Consider the following 15,445-nt stretch of genomic DNA (forward strand, 5'->3'; position numbering starts at 1 on the left):
ATGGTTACATTTGTGTAGAATTGAACACACGCCATCCTACCTGCAACGAACACCATCCTATCCTACGTAATACTGCAATACGTCCATCGTACAGGCTTACATAGCACAGTGATACCAATAAGTGGTGAGGTGAAATTGGGTTTAACGTCGCGTCCAAGATTATTGCACTTACATAGCGACGTGCATGCACGTGTATGTGTTTGTGTGGCTGCTTGTACTAGTCGATTGCCAATTTATAGTGCTAGCCCATTGAAATACCATGTTTAACATGAATACCCCACTCAGACACAGTATACTGACTCCGGGCCGACCAGTCCTAACAAAAAGTACCATCTTTTAACGTCTTATGACGTCTTATGGTATGACGCGGCCGGGGATCGAACCCCGGACCTTCCGCTCTCCGGGCGGACGCTCTACCACTAGACCACGGAGGCGGTCTCTACCAATAAGTAATATTGTAATACGAACACCATATTATTCATACGTAAAACTACAGTACCTACAATTGTTTACCAGACATACGTTATATTCTAATACGCATTAATATCCATTCGTAATGCTGAATACTGTAATACGAGACCCGTCAAGATCCGGGGTAGAATAGGTCTTCAGCAACCCATGCTTGCCGTAAAAGGCGACTATGCTTGTCGGAAGAGGCGACAAACGGGATCGGGTAATCAGGCTCGCTGACTTGGTTGATGCATGTCATCGTATCCCAGTTGCTTGGATAGATGCTCATGATGTCAATCACTGGATTGTCTGGTCCAGACTCGTTTATTTACAGTCCGTCGTCATACATAGCTGGAATATTGCTGTGTGCGGCGTTAAACAACAAACAAACTGAAAAACGTATCATTGAGCAAAATGTTGGAAAGTACATTGGTTCTTCAGGGTCGCCGTGAAACCATGCACGCAAAGACGTCCTCATTACACAAGTAGATATCCAGGTACAGATCACTGCCGAGTAAGTGACCGACGATTCAAGTTTCTGGAGAGGGTCAGGAATGCAGAATTTGTTTGTTTGTTGTTTAACGCCGCCCTCAGCAAAATTCCAGGTATATGACGGCGGTCTGTAAATAATAGAGTCTGGACCAGACTGACGTCTGGCGATTGACGTCATGCACATCGATCCACGCAATTGGGATACGATGACGTGCATCAACCAAGTCAGCGAGCCTGATAACCCGATCCGGTTAGTCGCCTTTTACGACAAGCATAGTCGCCTTTTACGACAAACATATAGTCGCCTTTTACGGCAAGAGTGGGTTGCTGAAGACCTATTCTACCCCGGAATCTTCCCTCATCATCAGAGATGCAGTTAGTCCTGTTTGACAAATTTGACATTCGAAAGCACGCAAAACTTCAAAGAATATCAAAGGCTGGCACAGTTATTGATGGGTTTCCTGAGTAATGGGTTTGTGTCACTATTACGTCTGTACTGATCTGGTCTGTGTCACATGATACCGGAAGTACATCTGACAGTCAGCCTCTCTCCTTAGCCCCACAGACCCGTGAAGATTCCGGGGTAGAATAGGTCTTCAGCAACCCATGCTTTCCATAAAAGTCGACTATGCTTGTCCTATGAGGATCGGGTGGTCAGGCTGTCATCATATCCCAATTGCGTGGATCGGTGCTCATGATGTCAATCACTGGTCCAGACTCGATTAATTATATGCTTATATGTACACATACTCGGCAATGGCGTCACTCCCCCAGTCTCTCGATCTTCAGTGTCAAGTGTAAATACGAGGATGCAGAATTAACTGTCTATAAACAATAGGTCATTGTCCCTAAGGCTGTCCAGCAACTGACGTAGGTGTGGACGAGGTTATTCTTTAGACTGGTCTTCTCCTGTATCCATGTTATCCTTGTGCATCTTCTGGAGGTGTCGCTGCATCAGACTCCGCACCGTGAACTGCTTGCTACACACGCGGCAGGCAAACGCCTTGGTGAATCGAGGCACCCGGACCCGTCCCCGAGCCCGCCATTGTCTCACAGAACCAGTCTGTGTCATTGCCTGCTGTCTTATCCTGGTTGGGACAGGATTACTAATGAACTGAGTTCCGTCTAGTGATGCGAGTCTACAGTCAATTTGGGCGGTTCTGTTGACCTCTTCCCTCTGAACGTCCACTGAATGTTCAGGGTGTGTTTGTAATAATTGTGGATGTGACACTTCTGAGTTTTGTTTCTGAACTCGAAATCTTGCAGACTCGGGTATTGGGTCAACATTGCATCCAGTGAGATGATTCTCCACGTGTTTTGAAAGAACATGAACACTTGTCGAACGGAAGAAACAAAGAGCACAGGCATAAGGCCTCCTTGCAAAGTCGTCAAAGTCCGAGATGAGTCTCGCAAAGCGACCAGTATCAGGAGGATGTGTCAGTATGTCTCCTGGGTTTGATGGCACATTGTGTGACTGGTTGACATGCTTTTGCTCGCGTTGATCTACCCCTGGCGACGGGTCTTTCATCGGATCTGGAACAAGGGTCTTCATGTTGTCTTGTTGCTGTTGAAGAACAGCATCAGATGACTTAGTTCTGTTTCTTGACGACCCAGGCTGTCCGAACTTTATCCTAACTAAGGAGTTCGCCACTGCTCTCCGACAGAAAGGTTTGTGTTTGAAAAGACTGGTTTCCTTCAGGAAGGTTTGATCGCAGCATTCACATCTAAAAACTGCCGCAGAATGTTTGCTTCTGTGTTTCTGAAACGTCAAAACATTGCACGTCTGGAAGGAGCACAGACTACAGCGGTGAACTCTCTGTGGAGTCTTGGATCCAAGGCAGGATTTCTTGTGATTTATCAGCTCCTTGACCGAGGCGTATACACCATGACAGTTCTCACAACAGAACTGCCTGATAGGCACAGTAACGGTGGCCTGCTTGCCACTGTTGAGAGACAGAAGCTCTCTGACTCGGCTCTGTCTCTGTAATTGACTCTTGTTACCCACTTCCGGTGTTTCCGGTCGACTTGTTGTTCCAGTTTGTTTCGCTGACTGACCAATCAGGATGTTTCCCTGAGTGTTGCCCTTGACAACACTCGGTACTGGACGAGAATGGATGTAATCTCGTTTCTTTAGACGATCGTTAACAACATACTCCGAGACAAGTAACTCAGGGTTAGGTTTAGCTTCCTCCCGTTCATCATCATCAATAACCACACAGTCTTCGGTCACAGCATCCCCATCACCGTATGGCACATCTTCAGGTCTGTATTCAATCTGGCGTAGAACTTGTGCATCATCGAAGGCGAGTTCTGTGCTGCTTGTATCTTGGAGAAATATCACATCCGACTTCCGTGCTGTCTCAGCACTCGGTTGGTAATAGGGGTTATAGAGTTGAACCATCGAATCGTAAGTCCCTTCACTCCCAACATCACCAACATCACCGACCACAATGTTATGAACCGTCAGTCTGTGGTGGTCTACCAAGGCCTGTACTTTGAAAGGCTTAAGACATACATCACACGCAAACTCGTGTGTGTAGTGACTCTTCATGTGACGGGTCAGGTCCGACTTGTAGGATGTGGAATAGGGGCAGATCTCACAGCTCACCGTCACATTCCCCGCTGTGGGGCCGTGACTGTTCGGGCACTTCATCTGATGGAACACAAGCGTTGACTGGGACGTGAACGAGGCATGACAGTCTCTACACGACACAAGCTCTCGACCGTTAGCATGACGCCGCATGTGTCTATTGAGATCAGACTTGTAGCTGGTCTTGTATAGACACAACGCACACTTGTACTTCTTGGGGAGGAACTTGGAGTTGAGTTCCACCTCCCCGCGGGCTATGGTGTACGTGGGGAAATGGGAGTCCTGGTAATGCTTGCCCCGGGCCCCGGGATGACCCTGTTCCCTTCCCAGTAATATCTCGGACACTGCACTGTGATGTTTCTCCTGCACCGGTTTCATCTCAAGGGTCTCCTCCTCAAACTGCTGGTCGAGGTGAGCGTTCTGTAAGAAGCTCCCTGACGTCGATGCAATGATGGCGTCAATGTCGTTGTTGATGTCTCCGGCCGTGGCAAGTGGGTTGTTCTGCTCTGTGTGAAGCGTTCTATCGTTAAGGGTTTCATTCTGAATTAGCTGCATGGGAAAGACGGACCCCTGATTTGGCCTCGATGTCGCCTCTCCTTCAAGCTCCATTGGTTCCGGTTTCATCGCCATGGTAACCGGCCTTCACAAGTATAGGTATACCTGAAGTCAGAAAAGACAAACTTTATCATTCAAGATTATGTTCAAATTTGACATATGTCAACACAAGACAAGTACGTGAAAAAATAACTAAAATAAAAAGAACAGTACAGTAAACTACTGTTATAACGAACTCAAAGGGACCACTAATTTTAGTTGGTAATAACCGTAGTTCGGCATAAGCATATATTCAGCATATATACAACAAATGGCCGGGACTAAAAAATAAGTTCGTTATATCGGTAAGTTCGTTATAAGCGTGTTCGTTATAAACGTAGTTTACTGTAGTTACATACTGACGATCGTCACAGTTGATATCATCGTGATCATCCCGTGAAGAATTCGGGTTACATCAGTACCCCAGAAATATATCAATCACTGGATTATCTGGTCCAGACTCGATTGTTCACAAACCGATTGTTTAGCTGGAATATTCCCGAGTGCGGCGTTAGACAACAAACAAACAAACAAACAAACACACTCTTAATACATTATTTTTTATTAGAGACTCTAATTTTCACAATTCGTCCGTATAATTAGCCAAAAATAGCTAAAAGGATTATTCACAAAACTAGCACTAGATTGTGTTTATGTTGCAAATTGTCACTTCTGTACCCTTCAAGATTTAATGTTTGCATGGTGTATATGGCGAACTTAAATTCGCGGACACTACAGATTGTTGTTTAACGCCGCACTCAGCAATATTCCAGCTATATGATGGCGGTCTGTACATAATCGAGTCTGGACCAGACAATCCAGTGGTTGATATCATGAGCATCGATCCACGCAATTGGGATCGATGACATGCATCAACCAAGTCAGCGAACCTGACCACCCGATCCCGTTAGTCGCCTTTTACGACAAGCATAGTAGCCTTTTACGACAAACATATAGTCGCCTTTGACGGCAAGCGTGGGTTGCTGAAGACCTATTCTACCCCGGAATCGTCGCGGGTCCTATACTAACTCGGCTTCTTTATAATCAAACGGCAACTTGGAGCCATCTTCCCGAGACAAGGGAGTAAACGGACTACAAAAATCCCGTCTCACCTTTTATAATCAGTTAACTCCCTTGCCTCGGGAAGCTGCTTCGAGCTGTCACGCAAAACATTTATGACACTGTTTCATTATGGTTTCCTGTGAAAATAAATGAATGAACTGTTCAAGATTTAAAAAAAAAATGATAGAAATTGGTAAATGACAGTAAAGACAAGATATTTTGTGGATGACAACTTCTTTATTCTATTTTGGTGCGACGATTCGATATAGATCCTTATCAGATTGTTTCACAGGATTTGTACATTGTCCCACATAATATTGTGATTGGGGCAGTTGGTGATTTTGTCTCAGATGGCTGATTTTCGGTCTTCCTTGGTGGTAGATGTTTTATGTTCTTTTATTCTGACGTTCATGGGCATTGACTTATTAGATATAATTCTACACTCTGCTGTCTTATTTCACTCGCCGTCATACAGCTGGAATATTGCCGAGTGTAGAGTTAAACAACAAACAAACAAACAAAACAAACAACTTCACCCTTTGCTTGACCACGGTATAAGGGTCTATACCGAAACGTCGCATTATCATTGAATAAAGACGTAGTTATACATAAACTATCTTGTCTTTACAAATAAGTGAATTTTTGCGAGGTCAAAAGGTAAACACCACTAAAAATTGTCACTCCAGAATAAACGAACTGAACCTGATACCTACACGTGTGTTCTCAACCCTGATAGGGCCTCATTGCTGTGTCGGTCACGGTGACCCAACAAAGAGCTTTGATGGCGATATGGTTACAAACAATATAATTACGTAACAATGTAATTAAACGACCGCGTCTTTCTTCAGGAATATCCGTTTCAAAGGCACACCTCACAGCTGTTGTTACGGAGTCTTTATAGTTATACATGATGTAAAGGAACCGTACTGTTTCTAAAAGTAGGTCAACTAGGGCCTCGAGCAAAATGCTCGTGAGCACTGGCAACAGCCATTGATCGACACACCAGCAATGCTTATACCGCTTAACTACAATATTCACGTGAGAATCAATCCTTTTCCAATACATACCAATGCTTTCACAGACAGTGGCTGAATTCCTTTGGCGATTTACTCTGGAAATGTCGTTGAAGCAGCTCTTGCTTGCTTTGTGCGAATGGTAAACAAACTCGCTACCGCTCTGAAGCTTATGTCGGCACGCTGCGTGGAGCGAGCAGTCACTTTCCTCGCTTAGGGTTGTGTGGTTTGGGCTTACTTGTGAATCACCTCCGAATGTGGAGTTACAAAGAAGTAAAATCATATCAGAATGTTTTATGAATGATTATATTAAACTGTGACATTTTATAAGATGAGTTCATATTATTTAGGTATGAAGTTAGTAAACATGTTTGTGTAAATAGTATATTTGGTATTTATTTATTCTAAGTTGTAATATGTTTTGTGTACAATACAAGAAGATGAAGAATACATGGACGCAGATAATGAATTTAATCAACACCTTAAAATTATAAACTATTTTGTCTTAAAAACCCTTAAGTAATATTTTTCAACATGCATGCTGAAAGCAAAAGAATGATTTCACAAAATATGTGGCTGTTGTTATATTCGTTTCCACTCATTCATTTTGGTAATTTCCTTAAAAAATGTATTATATAAATTAAAATAAAGGTGGAAAAAAAGGATCATGAATCATTCTGATTAAACAAAAAATATAGAACTATTATCAAACCAGGATATATAAAAAATATATTTCCTGTTTGATAATCTTTCTTTTATGTTTATTTTTTAATCACATGTTGTGTAAAAAGTAGGGATTTCTGTTTCGTTTCTTCAGAGACTATTACCGGTTTCACCATTGTCTTCTTAATTCTTTCGCATGCATAGTTTGTTTCGTGAAATAACACAGATTAAGATAACTGTCGCAGCTTAAATTTTAAAGCAAGCTTCGTGATTGTAATATGTGTATAAAAACTTGTGGTTTTGAGTGTCATTGTCCGTATCCTTTGCGTCCGTGGTTTTCTATTCAAGCACTTGTCATGACGTGACCTCTGACCTCAACGACATTCCAACATGGCGACCCGCTGTGTTTGTGTGAGTTGTGATCGTGTGGTAAGTCACATTCTGTTTATTTCAGGAAACTGTGTTTAAAAAATTGTAAGGTGACCAGACGGCCATACATTTGTTAAGTCAGCATTTTAATCTCATTAAATAATATTAGGTCCTTGAAACATAGACATTCGTTTTACATCTTCGAAATGTGTTCCACCTGTCAATGTCATTGTTGTGCAGAGAGTATCGTACGAGGAGCCTTGTCAACCACGCGCCACTCAGAACGTGACTGTGAGACTAAATATAATATGACTTAGTTCACTAGGATTCCTGTCGCAACTGTGTATTCCAAGGCCCAGATAAGAGATACCTAGTATTTTACGCTGATTCATTGTTGTTACGGTAGGCCTAAGGCTCGTCGATATTCCGGGTATATTTGGTCCCTCAGTATAGACTGTTTTAATCCTTAGAATTATAATATAACACTTGGCAAGACCCTAAATATGGCAAATTTGTACTTGTCCTTATGATACCTTAACTATTGGCCAGTTTGGCAGGGATTATGAGACAAGTGCCAATGTCTAGCTGAACCTGTGTTGGTCATAAGTGGACTAAATGGATCGGATGGTCAGGCTTGGTGACTTTGTTTATTGTTGTCATTGTACCCGGCCACATGGATTGTTGCTTACAATATTGATCACGGGATTGTCTTGTCAGAGCTTGATTATTGTAGGAATTTTGCTGAGAGCCGATTTAACAAACTGAAACCAAATGTTCAATGATTTGTAATTTGTAAACAAATAATAGGATCTCTGTAGGCGTCCATGCCACCCGGGTTAGAATACGTCTTCAGCAACCTGTGCTTGTCATAAGAGGCGACTAGCAGGTCAGGCTCTCTGATTTGGTTGATGCATGTAATCGCATCTCAAATGTGTGGATCTATGCTCATGGTGTCAATAATTAGATTGTCTGGTCCAGACTCGATTATTTATAGACCGCTGTCATTTATCTGGAATATTGCTGAGTGCGGCGTTAAACAACAAATATAAAAACAAACAAAACAACATTCATGCTGACTATATAATGACCGGTATCAATGTATGTGTTTTAAGACTGTTTCTTTTAAATTAGTTGAGTACACATGCATTTACCAATACCTATGGTGCAGTGTGTGTTTGATGCTACTAATATGGTGGTATGTATCTTGATGTTTTACTTTTAAATGACAATATCCCATAGTTATTCTTGGCTCATGGCTCACCATTGCTCACAGGGACTTGGCTGTGTTAAGAATGAGTCGCCAGCACTCTGCACAGCTGGTCACAAGAGGTGAACAATTTTAACTTGGTGATCCGATTAGCTGACTTTGCTGTTTGTGTATGATCATATCAATCACTGATTGCCCAGACTTCACAAGCTAATCAGATATGGCTGGAATATTGCTGACTGATGTAAAACAGCAAGCAAACAAAAAGCAACTTTTAAGTGTGTATCTCCAGGACAGAATAGATATTGAGCAGTGTCCGAAATAACTGCCTGCCTGCCTGCCCATGGCTGGTAACTTTTCTGACAGGCTGCATGAAATTTTCCTCCGACTGTCTGGCTGAAAATTTTAAGTCTACTTACCTATTCTGTTTTGTAATAACTCCTTCTGGATTCTCAAGTACTTGTGGGCGGTCGGGTAGCCTAGTGGTTAAAGCGTTAGCTCGTCGCGGCGAAGACCAAGGTTCGATTCCCGACATGGGTACAATGTGTGAAGCCCATTTCTGGTGTCCCCCGCCGTGATATTGCTGATATATTGCTAAAAGCGGCGTAAAACCATACTCACTTACTCACTCAAGTACTTGTTTGAGTTATTTCAACTGTCTTATTCAATTTTTTCAATTCAATTATTTCAATATGTTTCTTCCTTCTTCTTTTTTGCAATTTTTCAAAATTTATGTCTTATGTGACTTTGAAAATGGGCAGGCAGAACTTAGGGGTCACCTGCCCAACTGTCTTGTTGGGTTTTAAAATTATTTCAAACACTTATCTTGAGTATCCCATGTTTGCCGTAACAGACAGCATGGATTATTGCTCATGCTGTCAGCCACTGGATTACCAGACCCAGACACTATCACCTACAGGGTGTCATGATACATCTGAATTATTGTTGACTCAGTGTAAAACAGCATCTCCTCAGGTATGGTATGTTGTTGTCTGTCTGCTGGGGTCAGCGGGGGGGGCCCAGTCGACTAACGCGCAGCGATTCGCTGTGCAGAGTTGCGCCCCTTGGGCACGCCAGAAACCTATGATTGTTGGTTCGAATCCCGGTTCGCCCCGATTATGTTTCTAGGTTTGTCAGCACCATACCCGTGCTTGTGGGTTTCACCGTATGGTAAATGTCTGAGACCTGCATCACTTCGGGCTTTCCTCTCACATTAAGCTGACACAAGCTGATATAACTGGAATACTGTCAAAAGCGGCGTTAAACCCAACTCACTCACTCACTCACTCACTCACTGTTGTCTGTCTGCAGATGTCGTGAGGCTGTGTCTCCCACCTGCCTCAATGCCTTACGTCTGTGATATTGCCTGTGTGAGCCACACCCCAACAAGTCTGTGTTGCCTGATCACCCATAATGAAAGGCAAACTAGTAAGCCACGCCAAACTCCAGTACTACCGGCACAACTATTGCCTCGTCTGTATGACGGGGATGCTGGGATGTCGGTGGCATCGATACAAACAGTCCACAAGAGATAGTCGAAAGGTAAGGAGAAAATTGTTTTATCATGTTTACACTAGGGCGGTAACGATTCATGGATACTTCGGTACACACGATACTGAATTGTCAGATTGTGGGATCAGGATACACTATAAATGGAACAGGAACTAACAGAGTCAGAGTTTGAGTTTACGGTGTCCCACATATAAAAATGTGCACTAAAAAAAACTGGGATGTAAAGAAACCAAAACCTTCACACAATTTTCATTTTATTGAAAGTTTACTTTTCGCATAACACGTTGTTGTTTTGTTTTGAGTTTCTCTTACCTCACAAAATTCATGTGATACACACATAAAGCAGACACTTAAGGATTTAAACCAGACACTTTGTTTATGCCCAGACTGGCTGAAAACACACCATTTCAGGTCTACATTTGAAATATATCTTAGGGGGGAATCCACCAAACCCTCCTAGATAGCCTAGCGCCTGCGGCGCTCGTGGCTGCAGCATCCAAGGGGACCCCCTTATTGTGGAGACCAATGCAATCACCGAGAGTTACCTCCCGCAATAGCAGAAGTATCATTGTGCCACCTGGAACCATGGCAGAACATGAGGACGTGGTGGCTGAGGACTACCCTACTTACTGTTACATTTAATAACCATCCCTTCTTTTAAGACTTGGGTTGGCCGGGTAGTCTAGTGGTTAAAGCGTTCCCGACATGGGTACAAAGTGTGAAGCCCATTTCTGGTGTCCCCCGCCGTGATATTGCTGGAATCTTGTTAAAAGCGGCATTAAACCATACACACTCACTCACTCTTTTAACATGTGTTTAAGACTGTTTTCTTCTTGTGGTTTTCTTTGTTCGAGTTTTTGAGATAAATGTATGCAGAAAGAGGTTTAGAGATGTAATTAATCATACTATTTGATGTGGTGTATCATGGTACCAGTAGTATCGTAGTCTGTATCCTGATAGCGATACTCAGCTCTAGTTTATACCATGCTTATGTATACAGTATTTGAAATTAAGCATGAATGTCAAGGGGTCCTTGTCAAAGGTTGCCTCAAAGGAATTCCAGGTTAGTAATTATTTGTATAGATCCTTAGCAACCTATGCTGGTCATAAGAGGCAAGTTAATGCATTGGATGACCAGACTATGCACCGTGGTTGTGTGTCACTGGACCATATGGTTGATTGTTTTTTATTGTATCAATCACTGGTTTATCTGGTCCAGACTTGATTATTTACAGGTCACGGTCACATGGGTTAAATATTGCAGAATGCAGCATTGCACAGCCAACACATGAACCAATGTTAGAAGATGTATATTTAATGAGGTGGTCTAGACATGCTGGATTCAAATATATTAGAAGACCTCAAGGACCCACGAATCCTCTTGATGCCATACACTGTTATATAGTACATGTGGGATTGGGTGGTCAGACTCGCTGATTTGATTGATGCATGTCGTCATATCCCAATTGCGTGGATCAATGTTCATGATTTTAATCACTGGATTGTCTGGTCCAGGCTTGATAATTTACTGACCGCTGTCATATAGCTTTAATATTACTGAGTGCGACGTTAAAAAACAAACAAACAAATAAGTGCCTGTTCCCTGTCTGCTGGGTCAAACATTGCATTGTATCTCAGGGTTTTACCATGACTTACAAAAATGGGAGTCCAGGTGACCCAGTAATAAATTTTAAGAGTCTTCGCAGGCAATATGAGGGTCCAGTAATGTAATGAAATGGGGGTTATGTATTGTATGTGTTGATATTACATTAGAGCTGGGAATGAATCAATGATCATATGGACAGTGGTCATGACTGATGGATAAAATAGCTATAACTGCTTTTGATGCGCTGTAGATGCATGGATATTATTGTGTCCCTTGGGAAACAGTATATATATATATATATATATATATATATATATATATATATATATATATTTTTGCTTCTATTCTGATTTCTCTATATTTGTGTGCACTCGATGCACATTTGTGCATTTCATAAAATCCAGGTATCTACTTTGTATTTAAGCCACAGTGAATTTAGTATTCGATTATCATTTATGGTGGGCGACATGAAGGCTGGATAGGACTACGTGTAGGGTGTCATTCATCATGTAAAGGCTCCAGGTATCAGGGACAGTGAAGTGATGTTAGTAGATCTATGATAGTCTGATGATTAATTCATGATGGTTTACCTGCCTTATACTGTCACATCGTGTATGCTGACCTGTCATTAGATGACAGGCTGCCATATATTTATGCTGTATTCACTGTACTAACTGCCCTGCTCCAGGAAGTGCCCCCTGACCTACCTTTTGACCAACCAGCAAGTACTGTAAACTACGGTTCTGCCAAACTCAAAGGGACCACTAATTTGAGTTCGTAATAACCATAGTTCGTTATAAGCATATATACAGCATATATACAGCATATATACAACAAATGTCAGGTACTACAAAATAAGTTTTTTTTATCGGTCAGTTCGTTTTAAGCGTGTTTGTTATAAACAGGGTTTACTGTAATCTGATTCTCTATAAGTGCCGCTTGGGTCGGTGATAATGCCTACATGTACATTAGACCCGTGAAGGTCCAGGGTAGAATAGGTCTTCAGCAACCCATGCTTGCCGTAAAAGGCAACTCTGCTTGTCACAAGAGGCAACTAAAAGGATCGGGTGGTCAGGGTCGCTGACTTGGTTGATGCATGTCATCGTATCCCAGGTTGCATGGATTGATTGATGCCCATGATGTCAATCACTGGATTATCTGGACTGGATTATTTACAGACTGCTGTCATGTATCTGGAATATTGCTGAGTGCGGTGCCCCAGGATTCCCTTAAGCTTGAACAATATAAGCATGGTACCACACAGGCAAACTATCCCCACAAATATTCCAGTTCCCCAGAGGGCATCTCTGAAGGCCGGGTCTGTGCTGCAGTCTGTATGTAGATATCATGGTGCCTTGTGTGAAACTGAAACAGAACCTTTGTGTAATTCGGGCAATCAGTAACCATGGAAACGACTGGTGACCGCTACATCAATATACATCATGAAGTTGGCAAAGTATGAATCACTTGACTGACAATGTCTCATGTGGCTGTGTCTCGCCTATATATCAAGTTTATGTGTCAGCCATATTATGTGTATGACTCGCACTATTGACCCAGTATCTAAATGATATGCCACAATATAGATATAAATCCGAAAACATCAATTCGTCTCAAATGACTTGAAAGTTATTTATTTGTCACCATAATTTCAGATATTTTCATGAAGTTGAGAAAAAGTTTTTTAACAAACTCTCATGTAATTGTTGTGTTTCAATGCCTTTTGTTACAGTGGGGTCTGCGCAATAAACATAACAGCTGGGGGGCATAGGGGTAGTCTCAAAACTTCTATCCTGAAATATATTCATTGTCACTGTCACTGTCAACTGAAATAATGATTTGACCGACAGTTGCATGATCTAAACCAACTCTTTTACAATATGAAGCTTTAATTCCGGTCACAACTATGTGTGTGCCCCCTCCGACGTCCAATAATCATAACATGAAATACCAAGGTTTTCAAATCACCTGTGAATTTCATCATGTACTGTATTTTATCATCCAAAACTGGCTCCCACAGGAGATATTGCTTGGATGAGATCAAGCGATATCTACACTGTAGATATCGATGCAATGAAATTACATCACAATGCTTTGCAGACCATTGTGACGTCACTGGTTACCATGACGTCACAATCAAATGACATCACTTATAGCTCTGCTGTGGAAGCTGTTTTCAGTACTTTTTACACTGAGGACACTGCTAATTACTGTCTACAAATTAAAAAAGTTGAAAGAATGATGTTGGTTGATAAATAAAATCTCACCTGAGTGTCTTTTGATATCAAATATATCAACACCCGTTGATAAAAGTGTCAAAAATCCTCGGAAAGCCTCGGAATTTTTCCACTTTTATCAACTCGTGTTGATATATTTGATATCAAAAGACACTCGGGTGAGATTCTCTATGTAATGATACATTGAGCTCGTTCTGTTTATTTTATTATCTGCTTTTGAAATTAGCTAAATAGCAATACCAAGAACATCACAAACATTGCTTTGAGAATATTTTACAGATTCTCATTGTATATTCCATTTTATAACTACTTCAGAAGGATACGCTTCTGATTTAGGCTTTTCATTTGACATGATTTTATTACAGAAAAGACAGTAGTAGGTTGCCCTAACACTCGCGATTTCACGTGCAAATGTAGGACTATTCTTTTTACAGAGCAGACCCCCTTGTAACAACATGCACTAAGACACCAGCAAGTACATGTAGGTTTGTTAAACACCTTTTTCTCTACTTCATGACAATGTCTGAAATTATAGTGACGTGTTGGTATGGACACATCGTTCGTGCCATTTAAGACGAATTGTTGCTTTTTGATTTGTATCTATTTTGGATTTCATCGGTAAGATATTGCAGCAAAGGGATTATAGTGGCTGTATCATGGTCGGCGGACTTGTCCGGGTGTGGGAGGATGTTTGAATGATCATGTAGCACACTCAGGTGTTCTGGCTGAAGGCAGTTCACTACTATTGTTATCCAAGGCTATAGGGTCATACAGATCACAGAGATCATTATTTGACGATTTATTCAACCATGAGACAGGCTACCACCTAGAGGCTCTCGGGAAAAATGCTCTACCCACACCGGAGGCGCTAGAAGGTTAACAGTCACATCATCATGTCATCCTACCGGGTACCCCTTCACTGCTGGGTGAACAGAGGCATACTTGCCCAAGGAGTCAACTTCCAGTGTGGGGCAGGAGACGATCTCTATAAACACCCTCGGAAGTCAAACTTGCCGAGAACTAAGGATTCGCGGTATTACTGGCACATCGTAAATTGAGGTTCATTCTTTCCATGATACGTATCACGATATCATGTTTGATGCTCGGTATATCGGGTGATTTCAAGTAGCTATTTTTATCATGTGTTTAATGTTATACACTTGCCTAATACCTTCGAAATGTTACCGTAATTCCAAAATGCAAGTTCGCATTCTGGAGTTCTTCTGTGGCAGTGTTGTAACACCAAGTCATCAATGTCCCGGAGCGGGCATCTTTGCGTAGTTATTGAATGAGTAAATATTATGCTGTTCCAGCATCTTGTTTTGTTGCATTTATCAAGTTCAATTCCTACATTGATTTTTTAATTTGGTTTTTAATTCAAAATTTTATTTGTGATACGCATCGCATTAGGGTCATGTGCATTGTGAAATATTGTGATACACTTAAAATATCCAATACCCATCCCTACCGATAACAGTCACTAGTCCGCCTACTCTCCACAAGTAACGTTGCTTCGGTGCCTGATTTGTGGCCTGTGTGCTCTATAAGAAGTGTGTGTTAGCTTTCCAGTGCAGTGCTTCATGCTGTTATGATCCACCTGAAGCTTAGAGAAAAGCCTTCTTTGTCAGATAAGCAGCGTATTTGAGTAAA

At 41.8% G+C, this 15,445-nt stretch overlaps 2 protein-coding genes across 2 annotated transcripts in view; one reads left to right on the top strand and one right to left on the bottom strand.

The window, feature by feature from the left end:
• Positions 1-1,336: 1,336 nt before the first annotated feature.
• LOC139448309 (zinc finger Y-chromosomal protein-like) lies at positions 1,337-6,329 on the bottom strand. Its single transcript, XM_071229859.1, has 2 exons — positions 6,256-6,329; positions 1,337-4,192 (listed from the first exon to the last, which is right to left on the bottom strand). Exon 2 carries the CDS (start codon positions 4,160-4,162, stop codon positions 1,829-1,831), a length of 2,334 nt encoding a protein of 777 aa, XP_071085960.1. The 5' UTR covers positions 4,163-4,192; positions 6,256-6,329; the 3' UTR covers positions 1,337-1,828.
• Positions 6,330-7,236: 907 nt separating this feature from the next.
• The window catches only part of LOC139449133 (glycerophosphodiester phosphodiesterase domain-containing protein 5-like), a 69,970-nt gene continuing 61,761 nt past the window's right edge, over positions 7,237-15,445 (top strand). The window contains exons 1-2 of the mRNA XM_071230617.1: positions 7,237-7,293; positions 9,752-9,982. Of these exons, the coding sequence (XP_071086718.1) occupies positions 9,854-9,982 (129 nt within the window). The 5' untranslated portion in view covers positions 7,237-7,293; positions 9,752-9,853. The remainder of the gene's footprint in view (positions 7,294-9,751; positions 9,983-15,445) is intronic.

This window comes from Haliotis cracherodii, unplaced genomic scaffold (genome assembly GCF_022045235.1).
Source record: "Haliotis cracherodii isolate W230 unplaced genomic scaffold, xgHalCrac1.p SCAF_7, whole genome shotgun sequence".
Taxonomy (NCBI): Eukaryota; Metazoa; Mollusca; class Gastropoda; order Lepetellida; family Haliotidae; genus Haliotis; species Haliotis cracherodii.

Excerpts from the sequence above, each read along its gene's own strand:
- LOC139448309 (XM_071229859.1), bottom strand. The coding sequence starts at position 4,162 with ATGGCGATGAAACCGGAACCAATGGAGCTTGAAGGAGAGGCGACATCG.